Source organism: Aphelocoma coerulescens, chromosome 3 (genome assembly GCF_041296385.1).
Source record: "Aphelocoma coerulescens isolate FSJ_1873_10779 chromosome 3, UR_Acoe_1.0, whole genome shotgun sequence".
In the NCBI taxonomy this organism is placed as follows: domain Eukaryota; kingdom Metazoa; phylum Chordata; class Aves; order Passeriformes; family Corvidae; genus Aphelocoma; species Aphelocoma coerulescens.
In genome coordinates this window covers 92,163,706-92,182,010 of record NC_091016.1, presented here as the reverse complement: position 1 = coordinate 92,182,010, position 18,305 = coordinate 92,163,706, and the positions used below count along the sequence as shown (strand labels likewise).

General features: G+C 41.8%; 1 protein-coding gene across 3 annotated transcripts in view; it reads right to left on the bottom strand.

The window, feature by feature from the left end:
* PHIP (pleckstrin homology domain interacting protein) overlaps window positions 1–2,413 on the bottom strand; it is a 103,701-nt gene extending 101,288 nt beyond the window's left edge. For all 3 annotated transcript variants that reach the window (XM_069011284.1, XM_069011286.1, XM_069011287.1), the window contains exons 1-4: window positions 2,056–2,413; window positions 1,888–1,946; window positions 1,678–1,707; window positions 1,460–1,519 (exon numbers count right to left, since the gene is read on the bottom strand). In XM_069011284.1, coding sequence (XP_068867385.1) covers window positions 1,460–1,519; window positions 1,678–1,707; window positions 1,888–1,946; window positions 2,056–2,101 — 195 coding nt within the window. In that variant the 5' untranslated portion in view covers window positions 2,102–2,413. The remainder of the gene's footprint in view (window positions 1–1,459; window positions 1,520–1,677; window positions 1,708–1,887; window positions 1,947–2,055) is intronic.
* Window positions 2,414–18,305: the final 15,892 nt, after the last annotated feature.

The window sequence follows — 18,305 nt, the reverse complement described above, 5'->3', positions numbered from 1 at the left end:
TTACAAATAAATAAGTAAGAATAGCATAACATATCATGCACTTTGAAATTCCCAGCTGAGTTTCTTCATATTTGATTTCAAGAAAGTTCAAAAGTACTGGTATGTGTTTATATGTTTTCCACAAGTTAATCGCTATCAATTCTTCCACACTATATGTATGAAAATACCTGTGCCAATACAAGTCTTGCTACAGAAAAAAAACCAATGCTGTTAAGTAAACCTGTTCTAACTACAATAAAAACCTATGCTTCATACTGTAACGTTCGGTATAGAATAAAAACAATGTATATGGTGATAGTCTTTATTGGAGCCATTACAGATGGAAACTGTTCTGTCTCCTTTAGTGGAAGTCCAAAAGTTCTCAACATATCTGTGTTCCAGAAGTACTGGAGTTCCGAACTACTATAAGCAACCAGCAAGGGCAATCTCTCTTTGATGAACATCACAAACAGGGCTCAGTCTTCCACTTAAATCGTTTTCAGAAATTCAGAGACTAAATTATGCAATAATGCACGTGCAGTGAAAACAATACTAGCAACAAGTTGCCAAAGGACACAATTCAGACACCTTAACTGCTGTTTTCCCTCCTGCTGTAGTTCACAACGTGTTAGGGAAAAAAATAATATCCAGGCCCCTCTCTGCTAGACAGAGCTACATCACTGCAAGGAACACTTTGTTTTATCACTGATCTAACCCGGGATGAAAAGCACACACTAGGAAATTTTAAAAAAGAACAAAACAAAAATCCACCTAAGTCAAATTTGTGATGAGACCCTGGCAAGCCCAGTTACAGCCACGCACCAGATACATTGTATACAAGAAACTCCAGGCCACACGACGCACCTCAGCAGCGGCACTCGCCGGGGGCAGCAGGAGGGGCCCCTCACCCCAGCGCGGAGCGGGCGCGGGCGCGGGGCTGGGAGGGCCGAGCGGGGCCGAGCGGGGCCGAGCGGGGCCCGGGCCGCTGCCATTGTGTGCGCGCGGGCGGCCGGCACACAGCGCCCCCGCACGGCCGCGCGCGCTCCGGCACCCGCCGCCGCTGGCCCCGCCCCGCCCGGCGCCGCGCCGCGCGCGCGGCTGTGGCGCCCGCCCGCACCGCGTCCGTGACGTCGCGGAGCGAGCGCGGCCGGGCCCGGCGCGCGCGTTGGTATTGACCCCGCTCGGGCGGGCGGGCACCGGCCGGACCCCGGCCCGCGCCCGCCCGGGACACTGAGAGGGAGTGCAGGGAAGGAAATAGGCTGTTACAAAAAATTTAAAAAAAAAAAAAAAAATTCCAAAGTTTTGTTGCATTTTTTTTTTTAAGTTGCTGCCTTTTTTTTTTTTTTTTTTTTTTTTTTTTTTTTTTTTTTGCGGGAAATTCAATTTTTTTACCGGGCTGCTCAGGGAGAGTGAGGGAGGGGGAAAAACAACTTTGCCCGCCGCAGCGCTCTCTCCTGTTACCAGCTCCTGCTCCTCTTACCAGGTTCTCGTAGCTCCGGGGATGCTCCTTGCCCGTCCAGTCCGTGCGCTTGGGCAGCAGCTAAGGGAGTGAAGAGAGGGCGCCCCGTGAGCGGCTCCCCCCTCCCCCGAGGAGCCCCCCGGCAGCGCCCGGGATGGGGCGGGGGAAGCGGGAGAGCGAGGGAAGGGGGAGGGAGGCCGCAGGCGGGGCGAGTGCCGGGTGCACGGCGCCGCTCTTACCTCTTTTTCCGCCACTTCTCGGATCAGGACCTGCAGCAACAACAAAAGCGGGGCGTGAGAAAAGGTTTCAAAAAGAGAGAAAAAGGGAGAAGGAGGACGAGGCGGCCAGCGCGCCGCCCGATCAGCCGCCCTGCCCGGCCGCCCCCTCCCCGCCAGGCCCGGCGGCGCCATCCATCCATCTCTCTATCCATCCATCCCTCCATCCCCTACCTGAGCCGCTTGCTGGCATGGTCCGTCCTCCAAAAAGCGAGCGATGAGGAAGTAGAGCTCTGCGGAGAGAGGAGAGGCCGTCAGGGCTGGAGCTCGCCCCTTCCCCGCGGGCTTCCCTTTCTTCCCCCTGCCCGCCGCCCCTCTCCGGCTCCCTCGGCCACCACTCACCCGCTCGCAGCTCCGCCGTGTGCCGGCTGCCGCCGTCCCCGGACATGGCGAGGAGAAAACCGGGGAGGGGAGGGGGGGGGAAGGGGGAGAAGGGGGGTTGCCCGGGCCGCGCTCCCGCGGCAGCGTCGGGTCCCAGCGAAATGCGCCCGCCCGGTTGCTGTCACTGCTCGTTCACCGGGGAGAGTCTCGGCTCCACCATTCAACCCACGGGCAGCAGCAGCAGCAGCAGGAGGAGGAGGAAACAACAACTCGCAGCCGCCCGCCGCCAACGCCGCCGCCGCCGCCGCCAGCCAGCCAGCGCGAGCGAGCGGGATCCCTCCGCCCGGAGAAAGAGTCCCCTCCTCCTCCGCGCCCCCTCCTCAGCCCCCACGGCCCCGCGCGCCGCCCCTTCCCCCCGCGCCCCCCCCCCCCCAGTCCCTGGCGCTGCCTGGCGGGGGCGGCCAGCCGGGGAAGGAAGGGGGAGTCGGTCTCTCCTGCCCCCGGCTGCCGCCCCGCTACCGCGGCGGCCCCCGGCGCTGCCCGACGCTGGAGGGGAGAGAGGGGCGAGAGCTACGCGTTTATTAGCGGGAAGGCGGGCGGGCTGTGGCAGAAGATGTCGGCGGGGTGGGCGGGAAGGCGGCGGGCGGGCGGCTGAAAGGCGCTTTCTCTGCGCGGTGCCGGAGCGCGGAGGGATACGACGCACGGGGAGGAGGAGGGGCTGCGACGGCCGCGGGGCAGCGGCGACTGGCGGCGGCGGCGGCGCTGGAAGTTCCCGAGTTCCAGCGTCGCAAGAATGGGAAGCGAGCGAAGCCAAAATGCCCCTGGGGAGCGCGGCCCCGCTGGGGAGATCCGGTGCTTCCACACCCCCCGCTTGCCGCGGCTCCCCCGTAGCCCAGCCCGCTCCCTCGGAGCCAGCCATGGACGCCGGGGCGCTGCCAGGGGCTTTGGCATCTGCGCGTAAGTGCCACAGTGTCACGCGTTGTTGGTTCTTATTCTTGCAACATCGTGCCTTGGTTCCTGCCGTGGGTCTGGAGCGGGGGGAAATCACAGCAAGCCCCAAACAGCCAGAAAGGCGCCTTTCTCCGTTGTTCGGCGGGGCTACCCAGGCAGCTCTGCCGGGCGTAGCCGGGGTGAAGGGAGCGCAGGGCGCTCGCTTTGAGAACTTCCCTTAAAAAAAACCAACCAAACAAACAAAACAAACAAACAAAAAAACCAACCCCTGACAGCTGATAACGATTTTATTCATTGCTCTTGCCGCCAACCAGATCAGACATGCGGGACTGACGAATCTTCTGCCTTCCTGGAGCGATAGGCAAGAGGAGGAGTGTTGTCAACGCGAGGACGAGCGATGGATGGTGATGCCTGCAACCTATGGCTGAACTGGAGGTAATTCACTAGCGGATCGATAACCTACCGAAGGTTCCTGAAAGGCTGCAACATTGTACGGAGCCTGGTTAGCGGTTAAATAATTTCTTTATTTAATGTTTGCTAGCTTGAGGATACCGAATAAAACATTCTGATTTGTGCTGTAACTGTTTCTTTGCTGCTTACAGTCAAAAAGAAAATAAAAACAAAGCAGATGTCCGCTGATAATTAGCTTTTAAAAAATCCATATCTGATGAGGGATTTAAAGGAGCATAATTGGTTGTCTCTATGTTTTGCAATGTGTCTGTGCTTCTTCAGGTCGCGTTGGGGCCTTGCAAGAACGAATGTGTTTGTGGACAATAAGAATGAATTTAGCAGGGATCAATGTAAACAGGGGAAGCCTGTCATTTTTTAATATTCCATTAGCCTCAGTTATTAACTGATGTAACTTGTGAAGCAAAGACAAAAGTATACTTGAAATTATAAAGAAACTAGACAAAGAACTATTTTTTTTCTGTACGTAAAGCCCCCTGAAATTTTCAGCTATCTAACTTTCAACAAAATTAAATTTGAACTACATTTCTGTGCAGCTGAGGGTAAGATGAGTTGAGCATTTTTATACGTGTTTCCGAGGCCTGCAAGCTCACTTTAGGAGCTCAAGCTTTGTGCGTGACACACTGAGAAAGCTTTGCTGCAATCACCCTTCTGCTTTATTGAAGAAATGTTACCCTGAAAGATTAGAGAAAGGAGGCTAAAATGTAACGTATTTCCATTGTCTTATTATAAAAATTAAATTTATATAGTGGATGTCTAGATGCTGTGCATTTTTTACATACAATTATCACATATCCTAAAAGTCATTAAAATCCTAATCTAGAATTCGTTATCATTAGGGTAACTGAATTTTGTAGGATTCTTTTTTTTTTTTTTTTAAAAAAAAGCAAGACTGTATGTACTAGATTTGATCACATTATCTGTGGCTATGATCATTATATATTTTAAAATGTGCATGTATCTCCCTTTCCCCAGATTTGTAACAATAACCACTCTGTTTCAGCTTCATTTTAAATCCACACTACAAATAATTAAAATGGCAATGAAATCATATTTAATGTCTAATAAAGATTTAAAAAATAAAATGACTTGAATCTTTTCTTAGCAGTGTAAAATATGTATTGTAATATCTCTCATAGGTGATTCTCACAACAAAGGGCTACATGAATAATGTGATTAACATTTTAATTTCCCTTGATGTTTACATAAAAGAAAGTATCCTTATGTATGACATCACTGAAACTGTAAACCAAGCAATAGAGAAGTTTTAACAGTAAGGATTCTGAAAGTAGAGGAAAAACTCTCATGGATATATTGACCCTCCTTGCTCTTTCGGCAACTCATAACTTTTCCTGTTGCAGTTTAAAACAGAGCCCAGAGAATCAAAAAGTTCTTGGTGTTTTGACAATAAAATAAGGATTGTGTCTTTTATTTAATTTTTGTAGATCACCAAGCAAAATGAAATCATAGTCCCAGACTTGAGCTTGAGCACTGCAGTACTACAAGTAAATATTTAATAAACAGCTTTTACAAACATACATTCCACTTTCTTTTTACAGATGAAATCTAATGGGACTTTTTTGTTTATGTGTGGTATAACATGAGTGTCACACACAAGAGAAAATGCCTAATTTTTATTGTTTGATAATACATGTTAGAATGAGTACTGAGAATTCCTACAACACTAACGAATATTCCATTCATTTTTCAGAGCTATTTTAAAAGGATTTTTTCCTCTTGTAGTTAAATTGAAGATTTTTTTTTTGTAATGTACACAAGTGGAGAAAAATATAATCTCTGAATTTTTACTATCTATTGTTTTGCTTTCACATAATCCCTTTTCTTTCATGTGATCTTGTCACCTTACATTATTCTAAACTAAAATACATCAGTCCTGCTTTGTCAGTAAGATTCAATGTTTTCAGGAGAAATTACTGTGAAAGGTCTTCATTTAAAAAAATAAAAAGTAGTGGAATTATTTTATTTTGGACTTTCAAATGTTAATATTCACACACAATTGCTAAATTAATTTTACAAAAAAAAAGGAAGAATAAAGTTTCCTAGATTTTCCTGTTGCTGCAGATTTTACACTTCAGCTATACTAAGCTATGGACTGATCCCAAGAGTTGCTGGTTTGGGATGAGTCTTTTTACCTTAACTTGGCCTTTTTTTTTTTACTTCCATCTTCCTCTTCCCCCCTAAGAAGTGCTATAAGCTGTATAAGTATCCAAATACACATATATTACTGAATTACTGGTTACTTTTGACAGATAAGAATGTAGCATCTTTGGTTTCTTCTTGCTTTTTCTGGTTTCCTTCTGCGCTTTTAGGGTTGGTTCCTTAGGGAGTTTGGAGTTGGGGTTTTTTTGTTTGTTTGTTTTTTTTTTTAACTGATATATTTTAACCAGTGCTTTTTTGTGTCAGTATAATTTTATACCTTGTGCCCAGAAAGTACGTTTCTTGGATCCTAGTAGTGGCAGTTCTAGACAAGAAAAGCTTTTCTGTTTCTTCTGAAATTTGCTCTTCTCCTTCTCTTTAGAGACAAAGAAATGTATTTAGGGTTTGTAAATTGTCAAGCTGAACAATGTAGCTAAATATTTGAAGCATGATATTGGCAGGGGGTGGCTGAGAGCAACACAAAGCAGTGACTAAGCTTTCCTTGGTTTTGGATGGTTGGTTGGTTACTTGAACAGGGGGGTTTTGGTGGGTTTTTTCTACCTCAAATGAGAATTATCACTACTAGTTGCTTGTTGTTTCTTACTCTTGAAACCAACCATAAACCTTACAAGGGCCAGAAGTGTGTGAGGAGTGCTTGTGAGGCCAGCAACTTTATTATTATCATTTATATTAACTTCATGCAGAAAGAACCACACATGCTAAAATACAACGCTACTATGAGCAAATTCCTTCTGTAGTTTCAAACAATGACTTGGAGTTAACTAAGAAGCTTCACATCAAAATTCATTTAAATACTCACCTGTTCATGCTTCACGCCAAGAATACATCCACATCTTTTCTGCACCCTGCATCAGTAACCTACCTGAACTTTCTACTATGAAGTTCCTGACAGAGTGCTTAGCTGCACTGTATTCTGCCTTCATCAGATATTAAATAGTGAACTGTATGCTTCTATTTTTTACTTTATTTCCCGTTTCAGTGTGCCCTTTACCACAGAATGGGCATGTCTTCCCACTTCACTATTTTTGAAAATATTTCCTGTTACTCCTGCTTGCTTCTCACCCATGGTGAAGAGTAGCATAGAATTAGGCATCTGTATTACCCAAACCACCATCAGCACAGACAAATTAACATTTTTTAAAAAGCACAGAAATAGGTTAGCCTCTGACAAAGGTTTTCTATCTGTTCTCCTCCTGTGCAGCTGGAAGAGTAAAGCAAAATCAAGACACTTATGAAGACAACATTAATTTTTGTATAGAAACAAATAATTAGCTGCAAGTCTACTAACAGGTTTTTGAAAGTAGATCTATATGTCATTTATATTTTGAGCAGTAAATGAGCCTTGTTGGAGTTCATTCAATGAACCTAAAAACCTCTTTGATGTGCTGTTACCCAAATAAATACGAATTGCACCAACCACGACATTTTTTCAGTTTCACTGTTATATCTTTGAGTACAAAACCTTCCCTTGCAAAGAGAAACTAAGAATAATGCCTATGTTATTCCTACTGAATAGAGGAATTCGACTGGTTCATGTTGGGGATTTTGTTTGGGTTTGTTTTGTTTTAAAGCAATTTTATTTGTGCTCCTGTATTTTGTAAAAGACTTTAAATTAAATTTCCTTCCTCAGTTTGACAGTACAACTTTCTATGCTGAATACTTTCTCTAGTTATCCAGAGGATATTGAGAAAATTATTAAACTGCTGTACTTAATTGTTTGCTATTGGGCTTTTCTTCACAGAGACTCTTGGATATTTGCCATGTCTATTTTCACATCTATTTGATGTCGCCAAAGTTTTCTGAGTGTTCCAAGGATTATGTAGAAGTTTTTTTTTAAGGGGAGCTTTCAAAAAATTAATACACAGGGTATATTTTAGAGGAGAGCTACTCCATAATGAAAATAGGAACTATGTTGCTTTGTATACTGACAATCATTTGCTTAGATTATTACTTCTACAAAAATTTTGAAAATGTTTGCTGTTATTTCACTTTGTAGTAAGGTATTCCAATATGCTAAGGCAATTTTTGTTGAGCAGAAGATAAGGTGTATTGTTCATTTGTTTCAATGGCTTCATATTAGTGTTCTGAGTCTAAGAAGACTTACTTGAAGTCTTAAGTGACAAATTTTATTTAAATTGGTAAATAATAAAGTTTATTAACACACAATTTAGTAGTGTTTTTCTGATATTGTGTGTCTTTCTGTTTCTCTAAATGAAAATTTAAATTTCTGTTTAACCAAGTTTGAGGGCATTTCCAGTTAGAGGTTTGGATTTTATTTTTTCATTTACTGTAGTAGCTTGTTAGAAATGCAACTTTTTTAAAATACAGATGAGAGGTTATTTGCCTGATTTTTCAAAATGGTGCTGGCTATCAGTAGCTCCAGTTAATACAATAGACTGTTAAAGATTTACATCTATGTAATAACTTAAGGGACTCTGTCATATTGTTATCAGATATATAGTCTGATAAACTTGCTAATATGCAGTTTAGATAAAAGTAGAGGAGGCCATAAGAAATATCAGTGAAATCTACCCAGAGAAGAGATGAGCAGAACAATGTAGGTAAAATTTCATGATGTTACATTCAAAATAATCTATTGAAGAAATTATATGAGTAATTCATTCTCCTTATGGGCTCCAAACCAATATAAGTGGGGAAAAACACCTTCTATTTTATACCCAGTAGTAAATCTTTTTAAAAGACCATTTATTTATTACATATTCAACATTGAGAATATGATAATTTTTTTTTCTAGAACTCTAATATGAAGGCAGTGAAACAAAACTAAACAATAACACATCTTCTGTTGTAATACTGCATTAAGTCTTTCACCTTATCTCAAAAAAATTAGAGTTCAGGAGGAAATAAGGATCAAGGAAAAATACACTAGGAATAGGATTAAAGACCAAGGAAAAGGAGTAAAATACATGGAAGAAGTAATATTTAATCAGTGCATACAAAATTTCTCAGTTTCACCAAAGATAAAGCAAGATCCTTTATAAACTCTAGGGCATAGTTCAAGAATTGAAACACTTGAAAGATTTCAAATTAAAAACTATGTTTTTCCTCATAACAAAATATAGCCGTTCTGGCTTTACTTTCACCTCAGAATTCTCAATTGGCAAGGATTTTAGCAGTCTTCAGAAGAACTGATACTTCTGTGGGTAAGAACAGCCAATGATAGTACAGATACATAATTCTAAAGACCGTTAGTCTGATCCAACACAGCTTCACTCTGTTGCCAGCCTAAAGACAATCCTCAGTTTTTCCCAAGTGTTTCCTTCTCATGTTGTTTTAGTTTAGACCTACCAAGTATTTTTATTTCTATGCACTTGAAATATCTGCTTTCCCCAAAATAGCAACGATGTAGAGTGAGTAGTACCAATATTTGCACTTACAGTAAAGATTCAGGGCTGTTAGCATTGAGCCATTTGGCTGACAGTGCCTACTTTGTGTAGCATATGTGATTTGTCAGTCATCCATGAAATACACATCACTGAGATTCCAATCTCCATTTATTGTTCAGTCTTCTGCAAAAATACTGGTCTGCTGATCCAGATTTCTCAATATTTTGTATTCTTGTGTAGCATCTACTTGGTGCCTTGAAAGGATTATTTTATATTTTCTGTTTGCCCAGCTATGGTGAACCACATAGGCATGGTGTACTAATTGAGATACAAATTGTGTGAGATAATTGCTGATTTAAAATAATTGAACCAAGCTCTTGATTTTACAGGTTTTAGAGTACCAGAGACAAGAAGTGTGATCAGACTGCAAACTATCCCTGCACATACGTGATGCTGGTTACATTTTTTTGTTTGCTTCCTTGTTTTTAACCTAATACTAGTGTAAGATGAAGACTGGCACATGTGACTCCCTTTTCCCAGGTGAGGCCCAAACACAAGATTAAAAGATTGTGATCATTCTAGATGAACTAATGTGTAGTTTCCTCATGCAGAGTGGAGCAGCTTTTTTAAAAGAGATTAAGAAGAACCGTCTCTTGAGGTTATTTTCCCAGGTGGCTAGCTCAGTCTATTCTGAGGTACAAAATACTGATTTCTCTTCCCTGGAAGAATTTAAACTGAAGTGGGATCCTCCTGCACACCAGAGTAAATTAAAACTGCACAACCCTCTCTTTGGTTAGGACCTAGTTTGGTAAGCATGCTCAGAAAAGGATCCATAGGGTGTATAGGCAAGACAAGCAGAAGATTTGTGGATTATGAGCTGCCTGGAACAGGCAGTGTTGGGCAAACTAAGAAGCTTTTTAGACACTCAGAAACTTTAACTGTTGGAGAATTAAGTGTCTATATTTTGAATGGTAAAATGATGGATACATTATTTTATTGTTAGTGTCATACACATTCTCACCTCATCACTGATGGGTGTTCTTGCAATAAGCTCTGGAGCACTAACATAGTGCTAGTTTCTGCATGTGTGAATTAAAAAAAAAAAAAAAAATCTAACTTCCAAGATTGAATAAAAAAGGAATTGAACTTGATCTTTCAGCATCAAGTTTGACTACCACTAATTGCCTCTTGGCAGGCCCTTATAAGTAAAGCACCAAATAACATTAAAAGTCAATCAGCCGATGTAAAGAAACATCTCATGAAGACTAGATTGAGCAGTTGAAGAAACACACAAGTATTTATTTTTAACATAGTTATAATAAAGCCAAGTCTGTTTAGTCCATGTATCATTTTTTTTGTATATATGTTTGAAAGTGCTTCCCTCAGACCCTGCATAGCAGTTGCTGACAGTTTTAACAACATGCCAGTCTTCGTACATCCCAGATTTCACCACATTAAGTGTACCTCTGAATTGTGTTGTTCCCATATACTCCCAACCCTCATTTTTAATTTGAAATTTTTCAGCAGCCAGCATCCTTACATTTGTCTCCTCCCCCAGGAGAGTGGTGTGTATGCCTTTCAGTTCATTCACTGATGGATAATTCTAATAGCATAGGACTCTGTGAGAGGATAGGTCAAGGCATATTTGCAGACAACAAAATTTCAAATTCCAGTACACAGAAGGTAAGGCGTTTTTGCTGCTGTATTCCTCAGTTTGGAATTTTACCCATAGTAGTAATCTGAAGAGACTACTGCTCAGTTTCTGGCCAGTTGCTCATTCCAGTGGCCATATCCATATTACTGGGCTCTTTCAACCACCAAAACAGGACAGCTGCATCTGCATTGTCAGCTGGGCCAGAGCTACCCCCTGAGCCATGCAAACGGTTGCTTGTGAGAATGCTGCTTATCCTGGACCTAGTACAGGGACTCTGCTGTCAAAAATTTAACAGTGTAAGCTGTGGGCTTCAAGTCTGCAGCTCTGTGCCCTGGCACCTCTTGGTTTGCTAGCACAGACACAGCCTTTGCGACAAACAAAACTGAAACTGCCACTGTGCTTTAATTCTGAAACTGAGATGTCCTTAGTAAGGTATAGTATGTAAAACACAGAATACATTCCACAACAATGTCCTTTGCTAGGAAGTTCTAGAGGCAGAAATAAATCCTAGCTAGTTTGTAAAAAACCCCAAGACAGCTCAGTTCATTTTTGCTCAGCCTCCAAATTATTTGAGTCTTTATTCTGCCCACTAAATAAGGAGAAAATGCTGAAATTCTTAAAATGATCATAAAAAACTTGTCAGGGCCGCACTAAAGATTGTTGAAGAGTTCATGTGGAAAATAAACCTGAAAATACAAAGTCTCAAACTGATGAGAAGTTGAAAGAAAACAATGTAACATTACATGGAGATAAACAAATTAACATCTGTCAGAGAGATTCACAGTATGTCTCAACTATTGCTACAGTGTTCTGACCTGGTAACTACCTACAATCTGTGGTGGTCACGTGCTGGCTGCAGTTGCCCCCAACAAATCTATTTAAAGGTGCTTGAGGGATGTCACAAAGGAGAACTTACATCTTAGAATCATAGAATATCCTGATTTGGAGGGGACCCACAAGGATCATCAACTCCTGGCCCTACATAGGTCAGCCTCTAATATTGCCTCGTGTGCCCAAGAGCATTGTCCAAACATTTCTTGAACTCTGTCAGGCTTGGTGCTGTGATCACATCCCTGAGGAGCCTGTTCCAGTGCTCAACCACCCTCTGGGTGAAAAACCTTTTCCCATTATCCAACCTAAACCTTCCCTGACACAACTTCAGGCACTCCATTGGTCCTGTCACTGGTCATCACAGAGAAGAGATCTCCTCTTCCCCTCACGAGGAAGTTGTAACTGCAGTGAGGTCTCCCCTCAGTCTCCTCCAGGCTGAACAGGCCAAGTGCCCTCAGCTGCTCCTCACATGGCTTCCCCTCAAGGCCCTTCACCATCTTTGTTGCCCTCCTTTGGACACTCTCTAACAGTTTAATGTCTTTCTAACATTGTGGTACCCAGAACTGCCCCCATCACTCGAGGTGAGGCCACCCCAGTGCAGAGCAGAGCAGGACAATCCCCTCCCTTGCCCAGCTGGTGATGCTGTGCTTGATGCCCCCCAGGACAGGGTTGGCCCTCCTGGCTGCCAGGGCACTGCTGACTCATGTTCAACTTGCCATTGACCAGGACCCCCAGGTCCCTTTCCATGGCACTGCTTTCCAGCATCTCAGTCCCTGCTCTGTCTGTACAGCCAGGGTTGCCCCATCCCAGGTGCAGAATCCAGCACTTGTCTTTGTTAAACTTCATACAGTGGGGTGATTGCCCAGCCCTCTAATTTGTCAAAGACTTTGTCAGACCTTACTGGGAACAGGAAGACTAGTGCATGGAAAGCACTGAAAAGAATTCTTAAGCAGCGCTTGGGCATAAAGCTTCTTGCCACTGGCTTGTTATCTGGTGAAAATATGACTATGGGGGGGAAGGTGAAACACCCTGTTTTGAAAAAGGTAATATGTAACTGAGTCCTTTATTCATGGTCCAACAATAATATAATCTGCTAAACATACCAGATGCACTGTTGTTAAGAGATATATGATGCCAAATGCTTTGTCGAATTGCTTCATGAATAAAGGGACAGCCGGTATTTTCCATGCTTGATATAAAACAAGGCTATTGTTATTAGTGATGAACTGGTCATTGAATTTTGTAATAATGCAGTATTTGTGCTGCTGGCTTCTTTCTGCATATTATCTAATGTGTTGTAGGATCTATCAACCTAAAACACCACCCCATCATGGAAGGATGAATCCAATGCTAATGCTGAAGCATCCATCAGATGAGGATCATTATTATTGTTTTCACTTAAAGGAGACAGCATTTAAAAAATAAGTTAGGACTCCCCTGTGATCATTCAAATGTGAATGGGACAGTGGCTCAACAGAGCCAAAGACAAATGCTCTAACATCAGTTGCTTAAAACCTGTGTGGCAGTGATCCGTCTTGCAGTTCCATCACTGAGGGTGACATCTACTTGGAAATACAATTTTATTTTTGCTGGTATTTTTGGGATGCCTTCACAATTATATTCAAATGCTGCTGTAATTGGCACTTGTAACTCAATATTTAAAACCAATTTCATACACTTCCCATAGTCCTAACAGCATGTGTACTAGCAGAGCACTAGCCATATCTTGTAATTAATTCCTGTTAACATTAGCCACATCCACTATCTTGGCATAACTATTGCCAACTTTCTGATTCATCAGAGTCATGTAAGACAACCAGCTGCCAGAAATGTCACAACCAAATCTATCCTTATGCAACTATTTGGAAGTGTGCCCTTTCTGCATTGGAATAACCTGCACCAGTCATACTGTTCCCTTTGATGAACTACCACTGCACACACCTTGTAAATCCAAGGGCCCCACCTCCCCTCTGGCTGCTGAGGCCAAGCAACCCTCATCTTGTGCTTGGCCACTATAAAGAAGTCTCAAAACAGTAGTAGAGGTGCTATGCTCACCTGGCCGTCCCCTGGCTCTCTCTCTTCCATCTCACCTCAAAGTCTGGTATCCATTGTCACTGAGGTAGATAGCAGACTCCTCAGTAGCCTCCTGATGCTCAGAGGTACCTTATATTTAAACCTTCATTTCCCTAGTTCTCTTGGGGGTAAAGAAGGCAAAGCTTCCTGAAAGACTCCAGACGGTGATCAACACAACCAGTAGTTATCCTGCAGGTGGAGATTTGGCACCGATACACAAATGATACTTAAGTGCAAAAATGCCTTCAAGGAAGTAGGAAAAAAAACCCCCTACAATTACAAGCTTTACCAGGAACATATCCCAGAAGGAGCAAAAAAAAAAAAAAAACACTGTGCCCTCAGTAACTGGATTGTTGATAAAGGACCCAAGGGGAAAAAATAAATCTAGTGACATTCAAGGCTTGCTTGCACATGCAAAGAATTTTGCTGTTTCTCTCTTGCTCCTGTCCCTAGAAAAATGCTTCTCCTATGTTGTGCAAGATCTCTTCTTCCACACCCACTCACCCAGATTACAGAATCAGACTACTTCCCCCCTCCTGCCATTCCCAGCTCTGCCCCCTGCTCTTTGCCCATCCAGATTGTCTTCCACAAAGCATCACTGCTGTGCAGTCACTGCAGAGTATTCACACGTTGCTCCTACACTCAGCCACCAGGGAACTTTCTTCCAACCTCATTCTGGGATGACCCCCAACTGCTGCAGTAGCACTCCTCCCTCTTGGGAATAATGTGCAGCCACCTATAAGATGGCTATGTACAGAATCACAAAAATTCCCCAATACTGCTACTCCTTTCTTACTCAGTTATTCTAGATGCACCTGACATACATACATCACATACTTCGTGTCCAATAGTTATGAACCCCTTTGTATTAAGAGCTCACATCTTCCACCTTCTTACAGAACATGCCTGACATATACATACATATATATGACATCAGAAACTAGGAAGCTTTTGGTTTGGTTTTTAGAAATCAGATTTTTTATTATTACTATTATTATTATTATTGTCATCATCATCATTATTATCATCATTATTATCATCATTATTATCATTCTAAAGAAAGCTTAGAATGATCTTCCAGCTTCGTCTCACAATGGGGCAAAAGTTCTTGTTCTACAACCTTTATTTTGCAAGAAACTACTAACACCGTATAGCCATTTTAGAAATAGACTGAGGACTTTGACAAGATCACTCTTTCCAGTCACTGCGTTGTCATCTTAAATTATATTGCTCTCCATTAAATTGTTCATGATTGGAAGATTCATATCAAGCAGCTTAGTACCTGAAATTGTCCAGCATAAATTCAGTTTTTATGGGCTTCAAGTCTGAAATTTATTTCTGAATGAGAACGGAAACAGTGATAAAACAATTCCTACAAGTTATACTACTGTAACACAAATGCAGTACTAAAATTAAGCACAATGGCCTCACGCAATCAAGTTTATTTTTTGAGCATGAATTTGAATTACTAGCTTAATCCTTATCTTAGCAGGTATGCAAATACGATTTTCCATTCATATTATGATTAGCATCAGTAGACAAATTTAAAATCTAGTGTTAGCTGAGTCATTTTTCACCAGAACTCATTTATAGCTACTTTGAAAGTGCTTGAGAGGGTATTTTGCTGTATTAGTCAAACACCTGCTAGTCCGTGTCATCACGAAGGGCACAATGTATCAAAACAGTTTATTTCTTATAACTGTCCATTTTCTATGGGAAAACCGTTAACTATTTCATTCTTACTATAAATGCAGAACTAGACATTCTAGAAGGCAGTTGCTGGCAATTTGGCAAGCCAATTTGGCTATATCTAGGCAAGTAACAGCTTTATGGTAAGTTCCATTTTAAGATAAAGCAAAAAGTATGTACATTAGAGAGAACAGGAGTAGAAAATTCTTGTTTTATGAAAATAAATAATGGAACTGAACATTCTAGTGTCTCTCCAGACCATTATGCATGCAGCAATTTAACTAACAATGAAAGTATTCTTCACATTTTCTTACAAATAGAAGACAACAAACCTTAAGCCAGGAGGGTGACAGAGTTCTTGCTATCCTGGAGTTGTTTATAGACAGTCTCCTGTATTTTTAGTGCTTTAATTCAGATATAGAAGTTTACTGTCTTATTTAATATAAATGGACATTGTGGGCTTAATTGTTACTTTGAATCTGATACCAGCCAGTGGCCCAGCACGATGCCAGGTACAATGATGCAGGTGAAGGTACAGGTCCAGTAAGGCAGCCAGGTCAAAAGCAATTTCTTTAGGAGACAGACTCCCATTTCAGATTATTTTGCCCTTTCTCATTTGATGACACCTTACCTTTACAGAATACAGAACAGCCACTTGTTTCTCAGTTCATAATGTCTCTGAGGTTACATAAATTTTGTATAATTTCTGGAGAAATTTAATCAATGTTTTGGCTGTTGAGGCTTGGTATTGTGAAACATACCTTCGGTTGAAAGACTGCTTTGACTTTAAGCCATGCACTCTCTTGCACATCTAAGTGATCTAATTTTTCCCTTCTAGGACTACATTTAAAAAATGATGCAACTGAGTTTAAAAAAAAGCCAACAAAATCAACAAAAAAACTTTTCCCAATTCCACTAGAAGTTTAACTTATATGTTATTTATTCTAATAAGAGATTTTTATTTTCTTACTAGTCCTTTTCTCTTTCCCTATTTTGTTTTCTTTTTGCAGTTATGAACAGATCAAATAACTCTCAAACTTTTAAGAGTTGAGCAAGATGCACCAAAACAACTTAATATTCACTGCTGTTTAGCACAAAGGTTAATTTTCCATTAGCATTCCTGTTAGTTGGTTGCATCTTATCTGCAGTTCTCTGCTCAGAAGAAGCTGCCTTTGCCATCTGAACAGACAAAATACCAAGCGTAACCTTGTGCTGACACATGCAATTAGCCCAAGGTCAGTCAAGGATATGGAAATAGTGGGAAGTGACAACCAAGGGGAATCATATAAAGCTAAGGGAAGGGGAATCTTTAACTACTCATGAGTAATTTTTTTTTTTTTTGATCATTCATTATGCCTTGTTTCTGATGCACTTGCCTTCTTTAAACTTAAAAAACTGTCTATCCTTTTGTTGTGGTTTAGGAATGGTACTCCCCAAGTCAGTGCCCACACTGAGACTCTCCCAAGCCAGATGCCACTTGCTCACTCTCCTCACTTCCCCTCCTCCTTCCCACTGCAGGGATGGAGTTGAAAACTGGAGGCACAAAAGGTGAAAATCACAGTCTGAGATAAGAAAACAAACAGTAACAGCAACAATACTAATGACAAAAGTGTACCCACTTTAGGGTGGGTGATTTACACACAAAATGCTCACCAAGCCCAAGACAATGAAACAATGAACCCTAAGCCCACCACCGGAAAGGGGCACGCTTCTCCTTGGAAGAGACAGAGTCCCTTTTCCCCAACTCTTCGACCCTGGTGATGAGGTAAGATGGTATTGAATAACATTTGGGTCTTAGACACGCCCACACAGCTCTAGGCTCCGCCCCCTCACAGCTACTGCAAAACATTAACCCTGTGCTTGGCTGAAACCTGGACACCTTCCCATTTTTTTTAATGTACCTTGAGTTACCCATCTGTTACATCCCACAAAGAACAAACACTGCTTTCAGGGATCCCTCCAAACCTTGTGTTCAAGTGTGAAACAGTCAGTCATTAAATACTGATGATACAAGTTTCCTTATGGCAGAGATGTGACACCTGGCACTTCCAACTGCCACTTCAAAACTAAAATACTTACATATTTCCTGAAGGTGCTCTGCAGATCACCACCTGCCCACGAAGACTCTTGCTACATATGTCTGAATGTGTGACCAATCTAATTTTAAAAACATGTTCTAGAACTTGATACAGTGCTTTGAAGGTTTCTCTGAGAACTTGACATGTGGAGAAAAAATATAGGTAAGCACTTTTGAAAAATCAGAAACATGAAGTGAATCAGCAGGGTAGTGTGCTTCACTTCACTTTAGCCAAGTGGATCTTTTGTTAAATGCTTCCAATGGAATTCTGGCACTGAGCTTAAACTCCTAATCCGTGAAGAACTTTGTGCCAAAATTACTAGGTCAAGATATTGTGCAATTAGTTTAAGGACCCAACTTTTGCCCACCTTTTAGCCATTTATTAAAAGAGCTCTCCTAAATAAGCCTGTCCAGACAAGTGTGTCTTCTGATGCTCATGCTGAAGTTAAAATCTAAAGGGTCATTTCAAGAGCTTCAAGTGTCTAGGTAGGATTAGGCAATTTATCTCTTGGTGATCCACACATAATGATCAGAGAATATATACATACAGAGGAACAAGAAACTCATAAATTGAAAAAATGCTTAGAGATAGCACTTTGATGATGCTGTGAAAAAGTTCAGATGGTTCAACTTCCCACAACCATAGCTTTTAATAGACTTTCAGCAGCATCCATCAGAAAGCAAATCCAAAGTACTGTGCAGGATTACCAAACGTATCACTGAGTAACACTAAGGACTTCCCTCCTCATTGTCTACAGTTCTTGTTATACCCCTCTGCCTTCCATCACCAAAAGCAGAGAATTACTTTAAATTTTCTTACAAAACTAAGTTAGTGCTGCAGAGAACAGCCTCCTCTTCTGTGGGTGTAGCAAGCCTATCAAAAAAGTGTAAGTGACATTTACATCAATGCAGGTCTTAACTCCTATTCTAGCTAGGAGAGAGTTTTGGCAATCAAGCTTCAATTTTTAAGTGTAGACATGCTTGGCTTCTTTTTGGTTGTAAT